Below are 21,708 nucleotides of genomic sequence, written 5' to 3' on the forward strand. Positions count from 1 at the left end.
TAATTATCACCTGCTGGGAATACAGCTTGTGAATTTTTTCCCATACTGCCTCCTTGTCGGAGGGAGACCTTGGTAAAGCCGACTTCAGGAGCCTGCGAAGGGGAAACGTCTCGACATTCCAATCTGTACCCCTGGGATACTACTTGTAGGATCCAGGGGTCCTGTACGGTCTCAGCGCCATGCTGAGAACTTGTCAGAAGCGGTGGAACGCTTCTGTTCCTGGGAATGGGCTGCCTGCTGCAGTCTTCTTCCCTTTCCTCTATCCCTGGGCAGATATGATCTTATAGGGACGAAAGGACTGAGGCTGAAAAGACGGTGTCTTTTTCTGCAGAGATGTGACTTAGGGTAAAAACGGCGGATTTTCCAGCAGTTGCCGTGGCCACCAGGTCCGATGGACCGACCCCAAATAACTCCTCTTCCTTTATACGGCAATACACCTTTGTGCCGTTTGGAATCTGCATCACCTGACCACTGTCGTGTCCATAACATCTTCTGGCAGATATGGACATCGCATTTACTCTTGATGCCAGAGTGCAAATATCCCTCTGTGCATCTCGCATATATAGAAATGCATCCTTTAAATGCTCTATAGTCAATAAAATACTGTCCCTGTCAAGGGTATCAATATTTTTAGTCAGGGAATCCGACCAAGCCACCCCAGCTCTGCACATCCAGGCTGAGGCGATCGCTGGTCGCAGTATAACACCAGTATGTGTGTATATACTTATGATATTTTCCAGCCTCCTGTCAGCTGGTCCTTGAGGACGGCCCTATCTATAGACGGTACCGCCACTTGTTTTGATAAGCGTGTGAGCGCCTTATCCACCCTAAGGGGTGTTTCCCAACGCGCCCTAACTTCTGGCGGAAAAGGGTATACCGCCCATAATTTTCTATCGGGGGGAACCCACGCATCATCACACACTTTATTTAATTTATCTGATTCAGGAAAAACGACGGTAGTTTTTTCACATCCCACATAATACCCTCTTTTGTGGTACTTGTAGTATCAGAAATATGAAACACCTCCTTCATTGCCTTTAACGTGTGGCCCTAATAAGGAATACGTTTGTTTATTCACCGTCGACACTGGATTCAGTGTCCGTGTCTGTGTCGACCGACTAAAGTAAACGGGCGTTTTAAAACCCCTGACGGTGTTTTTGAGACGTCTGGACCGGTACTAATTGTTTGTCGGCCGTCTCATGTCGTCAACCGACCTTGCAGCGTGTTGACATTATCACGTAATTCCCTAAATAAGCCATCCATTCCGGTGTCGACTCCCTAGAGAGTGACATCACCATTACAGGCAATTGCTCCGCCTCCTCACCAACATCGTCCTCATACATGTCGACACACACGTACCGACACACAGCACACACACAGGGAATGCTCTGATAGAGGACAGGACCCACTAGCCCTTTGGAGAGACAGAGGGAGAGTTTACCAGCACACACCAAAAACGCTATAATTATATAGGGACAACCTTATATAAGTGTTTTCCCTTATAGCATCTTTTTTATATATTTCTAACGCCAAGTTAGTGCCCCCCCTCTCTGTTTTAACCCTGTTTCTGTAGTGCAGTGCAGGGGAGAGCCTGGGAGCCTTCCCTCCAGCCTTTCTGTGAGGGAAAATGGCGCTGTGTGCTGAGGAGATAGGCCCCGCCCCTTTTTCGGCGGCCTCGTCTCCCGCTCTTAACGGATTCTGGCAGGGGTTAAATATCTCCATATAGCCTCCGGAGGCTATATGTGAGGTATTTTTAGCCAAAATAGGTATTCATTTGCCTCCCAGGGCGCCCCCCTCCCAGCGCCCTGCACCCTCAGTGACTGCCGTGTGAAGTGTGCTGAGAGGAAAATGGCGCACAGCTGCAGTGCTGTGCGCTACCTTTAGAAGACTGAGGAGTCTTCTGCCGCCGATTCTGGACCTCTTCTTACTTCAGCATCTGCAAGGGGGCCGGCGGCAAGGCTCCGGTGACCATCCAGGCTGTATCTGTGATCGTCCCTCTGGAGCTGATGTCCAGTAGCCAAGAAGCCAATCCATCCTGCACGCAGGTGAGTTCACTTCTTCTCCCCTAAGTCCCTCGTTGCAGTGATCCTGTTGCCAGCAGGACTCACTGTAAAATAAAAAACCTAAGCTAAACTTTTCTAAGCAGCTCTTTAGGAGAGCCACCTAGATTGCACCCTTCTCGGCCGGGCACAAAAATCTAACTGGCTTGGAGGAGGGTCATAGGGGGAGGAGGCAGTGCACACCACCTGATCGGAAAGCTTTACTTTTGTGCCCTGTCTCCTGCGGAGCCGCTATTCCCCATGGTCCTTTCAGGAACCCCAGCATCCACTAGGACGATAGAGAAACTACAGGTAGTTTTTTCACACTCCACATAATACCCTTTTTTGTGGTACTTGTAGTATCAGAAATATGTAACACCTCCTTCATTGCCCTTAACAAGTAACGTGTGGCCCTAAAGGAAAATACGTTTGTTTCTTCACCGTCGACACTGGAGTCAGTGTCCGTGTCTGTGTCGACCGACTGAGGTAAAAGGACGTTTTAACGCCCCTGACGGTGTTTGAGACGCCTGGACAGGTACTAATTGGTTTGCCGGCCGTCTCATGTCGTCAACCGACCTTGCAGCGTGTTGACATTATCACGTAATTCCTTAAATAAGCCATCCATTCCGGTGTCGACTCCCTAGAGAGTGACATCACCATTACAGGCAATTGCTCCGCCTCCTCACCAACATCGTCCTCATACATGTCGACACACACGTACCGACACACAGCACACACACAGGGAATGCTCTGATAGAGGACAGGACCCCACTAGCCCTTTGGGGAGACAGAGGGAGAGTGGGCCAGCACACACCAAAAACGCTATAATTATACAGGGACAACCTTTATATAAGTGTTTTTCCCTTATAGCATTTTAATATATATAGTCATATCGCCAAATAAGTGCCCCTCCTCTCTGTTTTAACCCTGTTTCTGTAGTGCAGTGCAGGGGAGAGCCTGGGAGCCTTCCCACCAGCATTTCTGTGAGGGAAAATGGCGCTGTGTGCTGAGGAGAATAGGCCCCGCCCCCTTTTCGGCTGGCTTCTTCTCCCGTTTTTCTGAGACCTGGCAGGGGTTAAATACATCCATATAGCCCCCAGGGGCTATATGTGATGTATTTTTAGCCAGAATAAGGTACTATCATTGCTGCCCAGGGCGCCCCCCCCAGCGCCCTGCACCCTCAGTGACCGCTGCTATGAAGTGTGCTGACAACAATGGCGCACAGCTGCAGTGCTGTGCGCTACCTTATGAAGACTGAAAAGTCTTCTGCCGCCGGTTTCTGGACCTCTTCACTTTTCGGCATCTGCAAGGGGGTCGGCGGCGCGGCTCCGGGACGAACCCAAGGGTGAGACCGGTGTTCCGACTCCCTCTGGAGCTAATGGTGTCCAGTAGCCTAAGAAGCCAATCCATACTGCACGCAGGTGAGTTCACTTCTCTCCCCTAAGTCCCTCGATGCAGTGAGCCTGTTGCCAGCAGAACTCACTGAAAATAAAAAACCTAACAAAACTTTTACTCTAAGCAGCTCTTTAGGAGAGCCACCTAGATTGCACCCTTCTCGGCCGGGCACAAAAATCTAACTGAGGCTTGGAGGAGGGTCATAGGGGGAGGAGCCAGTGCACACCACCTGATCCTAAAGCTTTTACTTTTGTGCCCTGTCTCCTGCGGAGCCGCTATTCCTCCATGGTCCTGACGGAGTCCCCAGCATCCACTAGGACGTCAGAGAAATTTCCATGTACATTTTATATTTGATGTTTTGTATTGTCTTTATATTGTGTATATTTTTTGGATAAGATGTATTTGTTATACATGATTGTCTTTTCACCAATATTGTTTTGTTGTATGGGTTACCAAGGTTACAAGTCATGTGGTACGGGTCTGCTCTCCCTCTGTGGACGCAACTTGATGACGTCACCCGCTGTACCTAGCGAAGTACGGCCGCGGTCAGCGTGCGATGATTGAGCCAGGGGTGCATACACACAGGTGAGGCCGATCGTGTATGCTGACTAAGGGGGAAGGGTCTGGCATGGGGTATTTAAGTGTCGTATGTGCATCCCCGACGACGGGCTGGCGCCCGAAACAATTGTAGGCTGATTCATCTTTAATAAAGAAAAGTGTATGAAGTCTCCCCAGTGCCGCCTTTCTTTACCTTTAGGCAAACACACCCCAGTAGGGCACCGGAGCAATTACTGCCTATATCACGTGAGTGCCAGGTGTTATAAAAAAAAATTATATTATAATATATATGATACCTGAGGAAAATGCCTTAATAAACCGGCATTGAAACGTTGTACTTGACATTCTGCCTATCCAAGAGTCTTTTTGACACAAGTCGCCAGGAGTGCCATGCCCACTGCGTGTGTGTGTGTATATATATATATATATATATATATATATATATATATATATATATATATATATATATATATATATATATATATATATATATATATATATATATATATATATATATATATATATATATATATATTTATTTTACTTACCGATATTTCTATTTCTCGTAGTCCGTAGTGGATGCTGGGGACTCCGTAAGGACCATGGGGAATAGCGGCTCCGCAGGAGACTGGGCACATCTAAAGAAAGCTTTAGGACTAACTGGTGTGCACTGGCTCCTCCCCCTATGACCCTCCTCCAAGCCTCAGTTAGGATACTGTGCCCGGACGAGCGTACACAATAAGGAAGGATTTTGAATCCCGGGTAAGACTCATACCAGCCACACCGTATAACTTGTGATCTGAACCCAGTTAACAGTATGATAACAGAGGAGCCTCTGAAAAGATGGCTCCCAACAATAATAACCCGATTTTTGTAACAATAACTATGTACAAGTATTGCAGACAATCCGCACTTGGGATGGGCGCCCAGCATCCACTACGGACTATGAGAAATAGAATTATCGGTAAGTAAATTCTTATTTTCTCTAACGTCCTAAGTGGATGCTGGGGACTCCGTAAGGACCATGGGGATTATACCAAAGCTCCCAAACGGGCGGGAGAGTGCGGATGACTCTGCAGCACCGAATGAGAGAACTCCAGGTCCTCCTCAGCCAGGGTATCAAATTTGTAGAATTTAGCAAACGTGTTTGCCCCTGACCAAGTAGCTGCTCGGCAAAGTTGTAAAGCCGAGACCCCTCGGGCAGCCGCCCAAGATGAGCCCACTTTCCTTGTGGAACGGGCTTTTACAGATTTTAGCTGTGGCAGGCCTGCCACAGAATGTGCAAGCTGAATTGTACTACAAATCCAACGAGCAATAGTCTGCTTAGAAGCAGGAGCACCCAGCTTGTTGGGTGCATACAGGATAAACAGCGAGTCAGATTTCCTGACTCCAGCCGTCCTGGAAACATATTTTCAGGGCCCTGACAACATCCAGCAACTTGGATTCCTCCAAGTCCCTAGTAGCCGCAGGCACCATAATAGGTTGGTTCAGGTGAAAACGCTGGAACCACCTTAGGGAGAAACTGAGGACGAGTCCTCAATTCCGCCCTGTCAGAATGGAAAATCAGATAAGGGCTTTTACAGGATAAAGCCGCCAATTCTGACACGCGCCTGGCCCAGGCCAGGGCCAACAGCATGACCACTTTCCATGTGAGATATTTTAACTCCACAGATTTAAGTGGTTCAAACCAATGTGACTTTTGGAACCCAAACTACATTGAGATCCCAAATTGCCACTGGAGGCACAAAAGGAGGTTGTATATGCAGTACCCCTTTTACAAACGTCTAAACTTCAGGGACTGAAGCTAGTTCTTTTTTGGAAGAAAATTGACAGGGCCGAAATCTGAACCTTAATGGACCCCAATTTCAGGCCCATAGACACTCCTGTTTGCAGGAAATGTAGGAATCGACCCAGTTGAATTTCCTCCGTCGGGCCTTACTGGCCTCGCACTACGCAACATATTTTCGCCAATTGCGGTGATAATGTTTTTGCGGTTACATCCTTCCTGGCTTTAGATCAGGATATGGATGACTTCATCCGGAATGCCTTTTTTCCTTCAGGATCCGGTGTTCAACCGGCATGCCGTCAAACGCAGCCGCGGTAAGTCTTGGAACAGACAGGGTCCTTGCTGGAGCAGGTCCCTTCTTAGAGGTAGAGGCCACGGATCCTCCGTGAGCATCTCTTGAAGTTCCGGTTACCAAGTCCTTCTTGGCCAATCCGGAGCCACGAATATAGTGCTTTCTCCTCTCCATCTTATCAATCTCAGTACCTTGGGTATGAGAGGCAGAGGAGGGAACACATACACTGACTGGTACACCCACGGTGTTACCAGAGCGTCTACAACTATTGCCTGAGGGTCTCTTGACCTGGCGCAATACCTGTCGAGTTTTTTAATTATGTGGACGACTTCTGGGTGAAGTCCCCACTCTCCCGGGTGGAGGTCGTGCTGAGGAAGTCTGCTTCCCAGTTGTCCACTCCCGGAATGAATACTGTTGACAGTGCTATCACATGATTTTCCGCCCAGCGAAGAATCCCTGCAGCTTCTGCCATTACCCTCCTGCTTCTTGTGCCACCCTGTCTGTTTACGTGGGTGACTGCCATGATGTTGTCCGACTGGATGAACACCGGCTGACCTTGAAGCAGAGGTCTTGCTAAGCTTAGAGCATTGTAAATGGCCCTTAGCTTCAGGATATTTATGTGAAGTGATGTATCCAGGCTTGACCCTAAGCCCTGGATATTCCTTCCCTGTGTGACTGCTCCCCAGCCTCGCAGGCTGGCATCCGTGGTCACCAGGACCCAGTCCTGAATGCCGAATCTGCGGCCCTCTAGAAGATGAGCACTCTGCAACCACCACAGGATGGATACCCTTGTCCTTGGTGACAGGGTTATCCGCTGATGCATCTGAAAATGCGACCCGGACCATTTGTCCAGTAGGTTCCACTGGAAAGTTCTTGCGTGGAATCTAACGAATGGGATTGCTTCGTAGGAAGCCACCATTTTTACCCAGAACCCTTGTGCATTGATGCACTGAGACTTGGTTCGGTTTTAGGAGGTTCCTGACTAGCTCGGATAACTCCCTGGCTTTCTCTTCCGGGAGAAACACCTTTTTTCTGGACTGTGTCCAGGAACATCCCTAGGAAACAGAAGACAAGTCGTCGGAACCAGCTGCGATTTTGGAATATTGAGAATCCAATCGTGCTGCCGCAACACTACCTGAGATAGTGCTACACCGACTTCCAACTGTTCCCTGGATCTTACCCTTATCAGGGAATCGTCCAAGTAAGGGATAACTAAAATTCCCTTCCTTCGAAGGGATATCATTTCGGCCATTACCTTGGTAAAGACCCGGGGTGCCGTGGACCATCCCTACGGCAGCGTCTGAACTGATAGTGACAGTTCTGTACCATAACCTGAGGTACCCTTGGTGAGAAGGGTAAATTTTGACATGAAGGTAAGCATCCTTGATGTCCCGAGACATCATGTAGTCCCCTTCTTCCAGGTTCGCAATCACTGCTCTGAGTGACTCAATCTTGAATTTGAACCTCTGTATGTAAGTGTTCAAAGATTTTAGATTTTAGATTTAGATTTAGAATCGGTCTCACCGAGCCGTCTGGCTTCGGTACCACAATAGTGTGGAATAATACCCCGTTCCCTGTTGCAGGAGGGGTACCTTGATTATCACCTGCTGGGAATACAGCTTGTGAATGGCTTCCAAAACTGCCTCCCTGTCAGAGGGAGACGTCGGTAAAGCCGACTTTTGGAAACGGCGAGGGGGAGACGTCTCGAATTCCAATATGTACCCTTGAGATATTACCTGAAGGGTCCAGGGGTCTACTTGCGAGTGAGCCCACTGCGCACTGAAATTCATTGAGAACGGGCCCCCACCGTGCCTGAGCTTGTAAGGCCCTAGCGTCATACTGAGGGCTTTGCAGAGGCGGGAAAGGGTTTCTGTTCCTGGGAACTGGGTAATCTCTTCAGCCTTTTTCCTCTCCCTCTGTCACGAGCAGAAAAGAGGAACCTTTTGTCCGCTTGCCAACAAAGGACTGCGCCTGATAATACGGCGTCTTATTTTGAGAGGCGACCTGGGGTACAAACGTGGATTTCCCAGTTGTTGCCGTGGCCACCAGGTCTAAAAGACCGACCCCAAATGCCTTTCAAAGGCAATACTTCCAAATGCCGTTTGGAATCCGCATCACCTGACCATTTTACTGGTAGAATTGGACAACGCACTTATACTTGATGCCAGTCGGCAAATATTCCGCTGTGCATCATGCATATATAGAAATGCATCTTTTAAATGCTCTATAGGCAATAATATACTATCCTTATCTAGGATATCAATATTTCCAGTCAGGGAATCCGACCATGCCAAACCAGCACTGCACCTCCAGGCTGAGGCGATTGCTGGTCGCAGTATAACACCAGTATGTGTGTGAATACATTTTTGGATACCCTCCTGCTTTCTATCAGCAGGATCCTTAAGGGCGGCCATCTCATGAGAGGGTAGAGCCCTTGTTCTTACAAGCGTGTGAGCGCCTTATCCCCCCTAGGGGGTGTTTCCCAACGCACCCTAACCTCTGGCGGGAAAGGGTATACAGCCAATACTTTTTAAGAATTTTTTATCGGGGGGAAACCCACGCATCATCACACACCTCATTTTATTTCTCAGATTCAGGAAAACTACAGGTAGTTTTTCCCTCACCGAACCTTATACCCCTTTTTGGTGGTACTCGTATTATCAGAAATGTATAAAACATTTTCCATTGTCTCAATCATGTAACGTGTGGCCCTACTGGAAATCACGGTTGTCTCTTCACCGTCGACACAGGAGTCAGTATCCATGTCGGCGTCTGTATCTGCCATCTGAGGTAACGGGCGCTTTAGAGCCCCTGACGGCCTATGAGACGTCTGGACAGGCACAAGCTGAGTAGCCGGCTGTCTCATGTCAACCACTGTTTTTTTATACAGAGCTGACACTGTCACGTAATTTTCAACAGTACATCCACTCAGGTGTCGACCCCCTAGGTGGTGACATCACTGTTACAGACACTCTGCTCCGTCTCCACATCATTTTTCTCCTCATACATGTCGACACAAACGTACCGACACACAGCACACACACAGGGAATGCTCTGATAGAGGACAGGACCCCACTAGCCCTTTGGGGAGACAGAGGGAGAGTATGCCAGCACACACCAGAGCGCTATATATATATATATATATATATATATATATATATATATATATATATATATATATATATATATATATATATATATATATATACAGGGATAACCTTATATAAGTGTTTTTCCCCTTATAGCTGCTGTATGTTTTAATACTGCGCCTAATTAGTGCCCCCCTCTCTTTTTTTAACCCTTTCTGTAGTGTAGTGACTGCAGGGAAGAGCCAGGGAGCTTCCCTCCAACGGAGCTGTGAGGGAAAATGGCGCCAGTGTGCTGAGGAGATAGGCTCCGCCCCCTTTTCGGCGGCCTTATCTCCCGTTTTTCTGTATATTCTGGCAGGGGTTAAATGCATCCATATAGCCCAGGAGCTATATGTGATGTATTTTTTGCCATGTAAGGTATTTTTATCATGTTTTATTGCGTCTCAGGGCGCCCCCCCCCAGCGTCCTGCACCCTCAGTGACCGGAGTATGAAGTGTGCTGAGAGCAATGGCGCACAGCTGCAGTGCTGTGCGCTACCTTATTGAAGACAGGAACGTCTTCTGCCGCCGATTTTTCCGGACCTCTTCGCTCTTCTGGCTCTGTAAGGGGGCCGGCGGCGCGGCTCCGGGACCCATCCAGGCTGGGCCTGTGATCGTCCCTCTGGAGCTAATGTCCAGTAGCCAAGAAGCCCAATCCACTCTGCACGCAGGTGAGTTCGCTTCTTCTCCCCTTAGTCCCTCGATGCAGTGAGCCTGTTGCCATCAGGTCTCACTGAAAATAACAAACCTAAACTAAAACTTTCACTAAGAAGCTCAGGAGAGCACCTAGTATGCACCCTTCTCGTCGGGCACAGGAATCTAACTGAGGCTTGGAGGAGGGTCATAGGGGGAGGAGCCAGTGCACACCAGTTAGTCCTAAAGCTTTCTTTAGATGTGCCCAGTCTCCTGCGGAGCCGCTATTCCCCATGGTCCTTACGGAGTCCCCAGCATCCACTTAGGACGTTAGAGAAATATATATATATATATATATATATATATATATATATATATATATATATATATAATTTTTTTTTCTTTCCCCCCAATTTCCAGCAGCAGGATCTGATTCTAATCTGGCCCTACATGTTGGTGGTCTGATTGGGCAGAAGTTGCACAGGACCCTGCACATGTACCTGGATGAGTTGGGTGAAAGACCGCACACTAAGGCCAATAAGCAGCGGTCCTGTAGTGGCTGCACACACGCACATTTCTATATGACTGCATATGGAGATGATCAGACCTCTGGTAATATGGAGGGGAACTGCTGTTATTATACTGATAGCCGGGTGCTGCCCCACCCTCACTTATCTTATGCCAGCTTATTACTTCCTCTAGTTCAGCTTTCTACAGCCGACCTTATAGACAGCTATGGGATCGGCAGTAATTATACAAGGGATAATGAGCCTTGCACAGAGAAATGTAATATCCGAAGGTTCCTAGGTGTTGCAGGGCTATATAAAGCTGTAAGGCAAAGAGGCGACTTCTATTATCATTATGTTTTACAGTAACAGTTTTATTAGAACCATACAGGATTAGTGGTTTCAGGAAACTTTTACCATTATCGACTATTTTTTAAATGAGAGTTAGGAGAGTGGTCTGCCTGTCATACTGGTGCATTGGGTGGACTCCGTTACAGGTTACTTCAGGGATGCAGTAATGATAGTCCTGAGTTGCATTCGGCAGCATGGTGAGGTCACCCATCGGACCTGCATGCAGGTCTGACGGACAATGTTTCCGATGCAGCGTGGGAGTGACATAGTGCAGACACATTAGACAAGGTCATGAACAATATGTCAGAATCCCGCACATCGCCCACGACATCTTCTAGTGTGTACCCCGCTTCAGTTGCACACAGATAACAAGTGTGTCCTCGTGTATCCTAGTCCCGTCGCTAAGACGCATTTTTGGCAAAAAATAAAAAAAATGCAAATAATACGCCCAGCGCTAGAAGAGTGTCACATGAGCTGGCGTGCCAAGACAGGATATTTTGTGCGACTGCAGGAATGATGTATGGAGACACATCTGTAGTTCTCACCAATGACAAGTAATGTCGGAGAATGACAAGTGTATATTTTGTAGTTGTTCATAAACGTGTCCCCACCACTTATGTATTAATACGCCAAAATCATCTACACCAAGCAGAGCTCCAACAAGGAGAAGTATGAAATCTGCACAGAGAACACTTGTGTCCAAGGACGGATAAGCAATTTAGTAGCTGCGGAGGGTTCAGCAATCAGGGTGGCAGCAATTAAAAACAACAGAGAAAGCAGATAAATTTATCAGGTGTTTAGGCTAGAAAATAATTCACTGTAATGTACAGACCACAGAATTAGGGGAATAATTGGTTTAGGACTACGAGAGAACTAAAGTAGGCTACATTTTATTGCGAATAGTATTTAGTAGTTTATTACAATGGTTCTTATGGTGTCCTTCATTCTTCTAACCTCATTGCGTAGACCATGGGTCTTCAACGTGCAGCCCCACACATCCCAGCATGCTCTGCCTCAGTTTAACATGCCTTAATAGCAAACTGTGGCAGGGCATGCTGAGATGTGTAGTTCCACAACAGCTGGAGGGCCACAGATTGAAGACCCATGGTGTAGACTAGGGATGGGGAACCTTTGGCCCCCCAACTGTTGTTGAACTACACATCCCAGTATGCCCTGCAACAGTTTTAGCAGGGCAAAATAGCAAAACTGTAGCAGGGCATGCTGTTATGAGTAGTTCAGCAACAGCTGGAGGGCCACAGTAACATCATATTCTTATACACAGATTACAGGGGAATACGCTGCATCATATGGGACTGAGTTACTATCTGATAAGAACTTGTACTCACCACTTTCCAGCTCACCACCTTTCTTGGCCGTAGCCGCGTTGCCCATGGTGGGGGGCGGGCAGGACCTCTAGGACCAGGACAGACGCCCCCCACCTAGATCTCTAGGACCTGTAATGACAGAAAAAACTATTTATGGATGGAAATGGGTCTCTTGCCTTTCCCCAAACTCAGCATTAACCCTCTCTTTGGGCTCCAAATCCCCCAATATTCCCACTCAATACAAACCAGCATTATTGGGCCGGTTACTGTAGCGTACCCACGCAGCATTGCATGTCTCGGACATATATGCCAGCCTACATCTGGCTAAGTGAAGGATGGAGGTCAGGGCGAGAATAATAACAGCACGTTTGTGCAGTTGCGAACCTGAGACATCGGGACACAGATGCATTTATGCCAAGAAAGCCCTAATATTTGCAGATGACTCCGGCATATATTACGCTTACTCTGCATGTTTAAGAAATCGTTTTTTCTCCCAAGATCAAATTAGTATATTATAAACAACTATTTCTAAACATGGGCATAAGGGTGTGTGCAATGAGTGGTCGGAGCTGCAGCATTTATATATCGCTATTTGGCGATTTCAGCATTTAGAATATGTGCCCATACACAGGTCACCTTTGGGTCTACCAGCATTTATGGCCAAATCTCGGACATCTGACTGTTCTATATTCAGTACAAATACACAGACGGCCAGGTTCACATTGTAGGGCAATAACATCTGGCAGCCGCCCCAGTCACTTGCTAAATAACCTGCTATTTGTGAAAGCGCCGACAGGTGTCATTAGGGCTAAGATGGTCAACTGCTCTGCAACACTGCAGACTGTGGGACTGATGCAGGTCAGACGATCTTGGCGTTCTAGCTCCATAGCAGAGTGTGCGCATCTACAGGCCATTCTCATATCGCCACTTGGGGCTGAATGGGTACAACTAGGTGGTAACAGGGCGGTGGCGCGTATACCAGGATCGGTGAGAACATATAGTTGTGGGCTATGTAGATTTGCACGCATGCATGTGCCGGAATATGTGCGGCCCCCATGGTATTCACGCCCAATCAGAGCTATCCTTGAATTGCTCGGAGCCTATTAGCTGGAGTAAAAACTCCCCCAAGAGTGAGGCCGATCAAACGACAGACGGACAGATGTGGGTGGTCACACTGCATTTTCGTCAGTGCACGTCAATGCTGTATAACCGGAACTGTGGGCTATGCTGAGGTGAGATGGATCTCTTACACCAAGGAAACGGTTGCTGCAAATATGCACTAATAAAGAGGATAGCTAGCAAGCAAGGCATATGGATGGTGCCAGAGGTGGCACCGGACTGTACAACTTGGCATATGGGCGAATATCTGTAAGTGTATTTGTGGCTGACCTGTGTGCAACCTAATCAGCCCCTGTACCATGGTGCAAGTGTGTATGGAGACAAGAGAAAGGAAGAGGCTAAGGGGTCTACACAGGGAGCACTGACTAAGCAATTCAGATAACGGGGCTTGTCACTGCTTTCTCGTATTCTAGAAGGAGAATAATAATAATATTTATATAGCGCTCTCTCTCCAGCAGGACTCGAGGTGCTTTTACTGGGGAGCAGTCTATGATTTCCCCAGCAGGGGCCCTGATCAGTGTTATAATTACTTCCTCATACACTAGTATTGGGAGAGGGATTCAGAGTAGAATGGAAACTTATATTTTTCGTTTCACTTCTCAATTAGATTTTGCCTGGAGACCGCAAAATGAGCTGAGGCATCCCACCATAGGATCTCCCACTTGTCCATTTTAGTAGGTTTGATACATCTCCCCTTATATCATAGTCTATAGGGTATGCTGTTCAGTTACCGGCTGTCGGGATCCCGGCAGTTAGAATACAGACGCCGGAATACCGACAGCCGGTATCCTGACCCAAGCCCGGTATTGCCACTTGGGTGGTGGTCCACACCACCCGAGGGGGGTTACAATACCGGGCCTGAATCGTAGCTAGGTACACACTATAGATTTATCTGGAAGATAATCTGCCAGATCTGGCTGGTTGGAATGAAAACCTGGTAATGGTCGATTGTCATTTGCTCTCATCCATTTGCTCCCAAACACTGGAAAACTAATAAAACCTGTCGCTCATACAAATTGGATAAACACAAATTTAACTAACTCGGATGAACGGACGTTTTTGCCTTTTGCTGTTTTTGGGAGCAAATGGTCGATTGCCATTTGCTCTCATCCATTACATAATTTTCATTCCAAGCAGCTAGATCCGGCAGATTATCTGCCAGATATTTGTATAGTGTGTACCTAGGCTAATCGGTGCTTGGCCATTGCGAAAACCTGCATATAATCACACATGCAGAGCCATGCAATCTCCACAGTCACACATTAGCGAGTCATACTGGAGAGCCCAGTGACTGCTCCATGTGACAAGGTTACAGAATGCCTCCTTCCTGAGAAGTCAGGCGTCACATTGCTGCACTGCTATAGCTGCCTTGGTCACCTGTATGCGCTGGCACTATGATGTGGAGCTGGCTGGGAGTAGTTTAGCTGTGAAGCAGTAGTCCACACAAGTTCACAGAGGAGGACAACCAAGTGCGGAAAAGCACAGAACCTAAATATCATCTGTTCTCAGTAGCAACTCTTACTAGGGTTCGAACCTGTCTCTGGGAGCAATAGCAGCACCATAATGGTGTGTCTGGAACTTCATGGCTTGCGTTGTCATTGCCAAGCAGCCTCACACAAAACACTAAGTGCTATGCCAATGGTGTACGTACAGCATGCGCCATTAATTTCTAGAGCAGAGCTAAGGCATACCCTGGAGTGACAAGTAATGCTTTACCACCTGAAGGTCTGAAAAGGTACCAGGAGAGGATTCCTGCCCAAATACATACTGCCAACTGGAATGGCAGGTGGAGGACCCGTGGCCGATTTTCATGGTATAATAATAATGATAATAATAATAAAAAATAATTTATATAGTGCTCTTTCTCCAACAGGACTCAAGGCGCTTTAAAGACATCAAAAACAACCCACATAATACAGAAGATTTAAATAATACAGCAATAGATAAACCACACAGACATAAAAGAAAACATTGAGCACACATAAGAATAATGCAGGAATTGGTGTACGCATTTTGTGTAATAACTTCCAAGGTTTGTGTATTCCACCCTCACAAGGTACTAGGTGTGGCAGCCATCTTGGTCACACTGCGTAGGATTACCCTGGGTGGAATAGTCTACTCCTAGACTAGATAACACAAAATGAGTAAATTGCAGAGTCCTAAAGTTCAGAGTAGGGTTCCAACAAAACCATCAGGTCCATGTATTTTTCATCCCATCCACAAGCGCACCAGATAAGGTAGCCATGTTGGGTACACTACGAAGGTTACACTGTGGGAGATGAGCCATACAAGGGCCAAATGCATGTATGGGAAAACTGACACGTGTAGGAGTATGCTATACCCTGCATGGAAAGATCCAAATGAAGCACACCCTGCCCACGGAGGAACCATCCGAGGCAGCCATTTGGGGTGCACTGTGTAGGGTGCTGCTGGCAGGGTGCTGCTGCCACGGTTTGGCCTTGGTCACTCAGTTACAGCAAAATAAAATCTACAAGACATGATTCTAGAGAATTGTGCACTTCCAACACTATGGCAACAGTCTGGACAAGGTGCTTTCCTGTGTCAGCAGTGCCAATATCCCCGTGCACAAAGTGAGGTGTATAGAACAATTGGGCAGCACGTGCCTCACAGCACTGAGGTTATGGGTTCGATTCCCACCATGGCCCTAACTCTGGAGTATATTCTCCCCCTTGCTTGCATGGGTTTCCTCCGGATACTCCGTTTTTCCCCTCACAATACCCCAAAAATATGCTGGTAGGTAAATTGGCTCCCAACCAATTTAATGTGTCTGCGTGTACATGTGATAGGGTATATAGATTGTAAGCTCCACTGGGGGAGGGATGTATGTGAATGGACAATGTTTTCTGTAAATCACTGCGGAACATGTGTGCGCTATATAAATAGCTGGTAATAATAAATGGTTTGGTGAGTTAGGGGGTGGAAGAATATGACTGACCCCATGAAATACCACTGGAATAAACTGAAAGGCAGACTGTGAGCCAGGCCTTCACATCCAACATAGTGCCGTCCTCACTAATGCTCCTGGTAGCTGAATAGATGGGATTCCCTGCAGCCACCTTCCATAATCTAGTACAGCGATGCCCAACCTCGGTCCTCAAGTTCAGGTTTTAGTGATAACCATGCTTGAGCACAGATGGTTAAATCAAAATAAGTGAGACTAATATGCTCAAGTATGGCTATCCTTAAAACCCGGATTGTTAAGAGTTTCTTGAGGACCACGGTTGGGACCCCTGATCAACTAAAACAGCCTACACAAGAGTGGAGGACAAACTCCATATCATTTTAATTAAGAAACAGGCCACAAAACTTGCACTTACCATTTCTTTATCACTTCTCCATGCTTAATACATCTGCCCCATTAATTGATAAATAGGCCCTCAGTGAACTGTAAAATTATTTTGCAATATTTGTTTTTTTAGTAACAGTAACAATATAATACAAAGGACATATATTTTCAATTAAAAGCTGAACCATTGTTCACAAAGTTGGTTCAATCTGTTTTTGAGTCTCAACTGGTCAGTTTTGTGGCCTTTTTCTTAATTAAAACCAACTAAATATAAAAGTCAGTGCTTGTTTACACGGTTGGATATCCTCTCTACCGAAGAGTATCGGACGGTTCCTGTAGCGGGATGGCGTGCGCACATCTGGCATGAGTTTCGCACAATATGGTGGAGTGGGACGGATGTGGGGCAAGGCCTGCATATGGTCTTCTGAAGAGAGGAGAGTATTTACCTGCAAACGGCATTAGATAAATGCTCTAGCAACTAAACCGGTTAAGCAGGTGCTTCTATTTACAAAATTTACCCTGTGAGTCCAATATGCATAATTAAAAGGAAATAAACCTTATCCCTTAATAACACCAAGTGTAAAAAAATAGATAAACAATAACATAGCTCATTAGATTATCTATAATGTATGTAACATATACAGCCACATCAGAGAATCGAGGTCTCACAGCACCAACAAACATACTAATGGCACCTAATAGTTTTTCGATAATGTCTATGGATTACATCTGTGTCCACCTTCCCTGGCTCCCAGATTTAACAGCAGGGCTCCCAAATTCTTAATTTATCATGTTTGTCATATTAGCCCTATATTCTATTCTTGGTGCTCAACATCGCCACAACAATGGCACCTGCGGTACCGGCTTAAAAAAAAAAAAAAAAAAAAAAAACTTGTTATTTTTGCCCGCAGCTCACGTCTAAAGTGGTTAGGCGATATTCAATTGTTTGACTCACTGGGCATCCATTACTTATCGTGCATATGGCACCCAAATACACTGGGTTTAGACATGAAAGGGCTGATTCAATTGTTTCCCCCCCATGGCTGCCACTAGGGGGCGCAAAATGGAGTAATTCAATTGTTGCTCCATTTAGACACCCTTTCTACTCGCAGCTTCCTAAGGTGCGAGGAAACGTGCGCTAAGTCAACACTTTGAGCGTCCGAATGCGAGTTTGGGCGCCAAAAGCTGGATTTTAGACGGGTTTAGCCATTTTACAAGGCTAAACTCTGTTTGGGCGCGATATGCATGGGCACGCAAACAATTGAACCGTGACAATTGTTTGGGCACATTAACCATCATATTACATACAGATAACTAACTTACCCCTGCACACTTCTCCTTATATCCAATACATAACATAGCTCACTACATCACACTAACCATCACATTACATAAAAATAACTAGCTTACAACCGCACACTACTCTCTATATACCATACATAACGGCTCACTAACCATCACTTACATAGAGATAACTAGCTTACCCCTGCACACTACTCCTTATATCCCACACATAAGGCTGGGGCCACATATAGCGGCCAAGCTGGTCCACTTGGCTGGGAGGGGGGTTTTGTGCGCACACGGATCATGTTCTGCGGGATGCCGCAGAACAGGATCCGGTCAGTGAAACACGGGATTTCAATGGAACAGCCGCACTGTGTGAACACATACATTGAAATATACGTGTTCACACTGAAATGCAGCCGTCCTGCCATCTGGCTCAACCGTGGTTGGATTCGGCGGCAGTTGGACTGCCGCACATGTGTGGGCGCCTGCTGAACGGGACCTGCTTGGCCGCTATGTGTGTCCCCAGCCTAACACAGCTTAGTAACCTTTACATCACATACAATAATGCAGCAATTTACATTACATAGAGATAAATAGCTTACTACAACATACTACGCTTTACATAAAAATTGTACATCTCACTGAAGCACACTAACCTTCACATCCTACACAATGATACAGTGCACTAAAATATACTATCATTTGCAACACATACAATAACACAGGGGCCTGATTCCGATATGTACAGTATTGCGCAGCACCCATCAAATAGGCTAACCGTGCTGGCTGCAGAACACAACACTTTACATCCCACACAATAACACAGCTCACTAACATTTACTAACTATACTTTCTACTACATCCAATTACATGCAACAATATACATCACATACAATAACACACTATGTCTACAGTGTACATCACATACAATAACACACTATGTACAGTGTACATCACATACAATAACACACTATGTCTACAGTGTACATCACATACAATAACACTGTACAGTGTACATCACATACAATAACACACTATGTACAGTGTACATCACATACAATAACACACTATGTACAGTGTACATCACATACAATAAAACACTATGGGCCTAACACAGGTTGGATCGCAAACTAAAAAGAGGATGGGGCGCATGCGCAGGGCCCGTTCTGCGCATGCGCCCCACAGAAAACGTGAACGCCTCTGCCTGTCAATCAGGCAGAGGTGTTCACAGGGGCGGCAATGCTCCATTTCCAAGACGGAGCGTTGCGGAGGCGGCAACGGAGAAACGAGGGCGGCGCCGGTCAAAGCGGTGGACTTGACGGGCGGCTGCGTGATGTCACAAAAAGCCAATGCGATGAGAAAAAAGGTGCCGGGCCTCCTGCGGACGCAGCCAGGCTGCGTCGGCAGGAGGCTACCTAATTTTTTGCGATCACGCTGACATTGCGGTGCGACCGCAATTTCAGCATGGTCATGGGGGGGCTGATAGCATATTGAGCGGCCTTGCACTGCGATGGGCGGCCTCCGGCATGCGATCCAAGGGATTGCAAATTCTGCTTCTTAGCAATCCTTACTGAATCAGGTCCTATGTCTACAGTGTACATCACATACAACAAGCCGCAGTGTTAAGAAAAGCACAGTACTGTACTGTACGTCACACCTAGATGTGTCCTCATACACTTTTGCACAATAGCCCCGTTCGGCATGCCAAGGACTTTGCGCAGTGTCCAACTGTAAAAATTTTCTAAATACGAGTCCTATCCCTTTCAGACCACCGGTAATAACCCAGGTTGCGGCCAGTTGAAATAATCCAGGTCGAGCAATCCGGTATTTCAACTCTGGCAGTGAGCAGAGTTCTTGTGATGCGGTGTGAACGTGTAAGCCGGGTGGGTGAGACCCGGCACCCATCCACACCATAGGAAGAAGCGGCGCTTGGAGATCATCTCATCTCCAAACCGGCATATTGTCAGGTCGGGCTGCCTGTCTGAAAGGGGTCTCGCCGAGGCACACCCGAGAATGACCAGTGGACAAATCCCGCGTGTGACTCTGCAACTGCTTCCTGAAAGGGGTATTATACATCCCTGAAGGTGGTAAATGTACACTGCAAGGGCACAATGAACAAGGACGCTGGCATTTCATGTCCCTGTATATATACCCAGGTGACTGAAGTGTAGATTACACACACAGTAACAAAAGCAGCTTTGCCAATGAACATGACAGTGACAAGAGATCATTACATTGCCTAGCATGTACATCTCATATAGTAACACACAACTGCCCTAGTGTCTGCAATGCATATCACATATAGTAACACTATGAAAACAAAAAACACAAACTACAGTGCTTGCCATGTCCGTCACACGCAGTAACACCACCATATACGTCACATGCAGTAACACACCACCATGTACGTCACACCCCCTACAGCAGGCATGTCCAAACTGCGGCCCTCCAGCTGTTGAGAAACTATACATCCCAGCCCTGACACAGCTATTGCATTCTCTGACAGCAAAACTGTGTCAGGGCATGCTGGGATGTGTAGTTTCACAACAGCTGGAGGGCCGCAGTTTGGACATGCCAGCCCTACAGTGACAGCTAGCTACATCACACAGCAACACGCTATAGTGACGCACTACCGTGTCAGCTATGTAACAGACTAAAGTTATGCACATATACATCACATAAAGTAACACACTACAGTCATGGCCACATTCATCACGTACACTAATACTAGTGCCCACCATATACATCATGTACCGTAACACACTATAGTCACTATATCTTATATACAGTAACATGCTATAGTGACGGCCATATAAATAATGTACAGAAACACTACACTGACAGCCATATAACGCACTATAGTTATGGCCATATACATCACACAATAAAATGTTATAGTGACGAGCACATACATCACACACTGTAATACACTATAGTGACAATATATACTGTACATCTCATACAGTAACACACTATGGTCACTATATACATCACCTACAGTGAGGGCCACACACATCACATACAGTGACGCACTACCGTCACCACACGCTACGGTCACCACACACACAGCGACACGCTACCGTCAACACACAGTTACGTGCTACCGTCACACCACACACGCAGTTACGCGCTACCGTCACGCCGCACACACGCAGTTACGCGCTACCGTCACACCACACACACGCAGTTACGCGCTACCGTCACGCCACACACACGCAGTTACGCGCTACCGTCCCGCCACACACACACATGCATGTAAGGCGCTACCGTCACACCACACACAGTTATGCGCTACCGTCACACAGTAACACACTACAGTTAACATACACATCACATAAAGGGGTCTATTTACTAAGCCTTGGATGGAGATAAAGTACCAGCCGATCGGATCCTAACTGTCATTTTTCAAACACAGCCTGTGGCATTGGAGGTAGGGGACGATTGGCTGGTACTTTATCTCCATCCAAGGTTTAGTAAATAGACCCCTAAGTTACACACTACGGTTACCACACACCCACCCCCAGTAAAATACTTTGCTCACCACACACACACACACCAATATACTACAGTCACCCCACATACACCTCACACAGTTACACGCTACGGTCACCCCACACACATCCCATGATGTCACAGTTACACGCCTCGGTCACACACACATCACATACAGTAAGGGAGATGCCCCCGCTGTGTGTCAGGCATGTACATGGGACCCAGCTCAGCCCTGGGCCCCCGCCGCCACCATGATAAGCAGGCAGAGCTGCCTCTGGTGACCACTAGCATCCAAATAACTGTCAGGATCATCCCGCGATAATCCCCGGTAGCTGTCACCCCGGGCCGCTCTTCCTCCTGCCCGGGCCGCTCTTCCTCCTGCCTGGGCACAGCACTGCCTCCGGCTGAACGGACAGGCCTCACCCTCCTCTAGAACACCGTACTGGCGCTGCCCTGTCCAGGCCGCCTCCATTCCCGCTAGGCCTTCCCTC

The 21,708-nt window shown here is 47.1% G+C and overlaps 1 protein-coding gene across 2 annotated transcripts in view; it reads right to left on the reverse strand.

Moving 5' to 3' along the window:
- The window catches only part of LOC134936590 (cAMP-dependent protein kinase catalytic subunit alpha), a 107,889-nt gene that overhangs the window by 85,914 nt on the left and 267 nt on the right, over positions 1-21,708 (reverse strand). For both annotated transcript variants that reach the window (XM_063931696.1, XM_063931695.1), the window contains exon 2: positions 12,034-12,141. In XM_063931696.1, the coding sequence (XP_063787766.1) occupies positions 12,034-12,079 (46 nt within the window). In that variant the 5' untranslated portion in view covers positions 12,080-12,141. The remainder of the gene's footprint in view (positions 1-12,033; positions 12,142-21,708) is intronic.

The sequence above is a fragment of the Pseudophryne corroboree genome, chromosome 6 (genome assembly GCF_028390025.1).
Source record: "Pseudophryne corroboree isolate aPseCor3 chromosome 6, aPseCor3.hap2, whole genome shotgun sequence".
Classification (NCBI taxonomy): Eukaryota; Metazoa; Chordata; class Amphibia; order Anura; family Myobatrachidae; genus Pseudophryne; species Pseudophryne corroboree.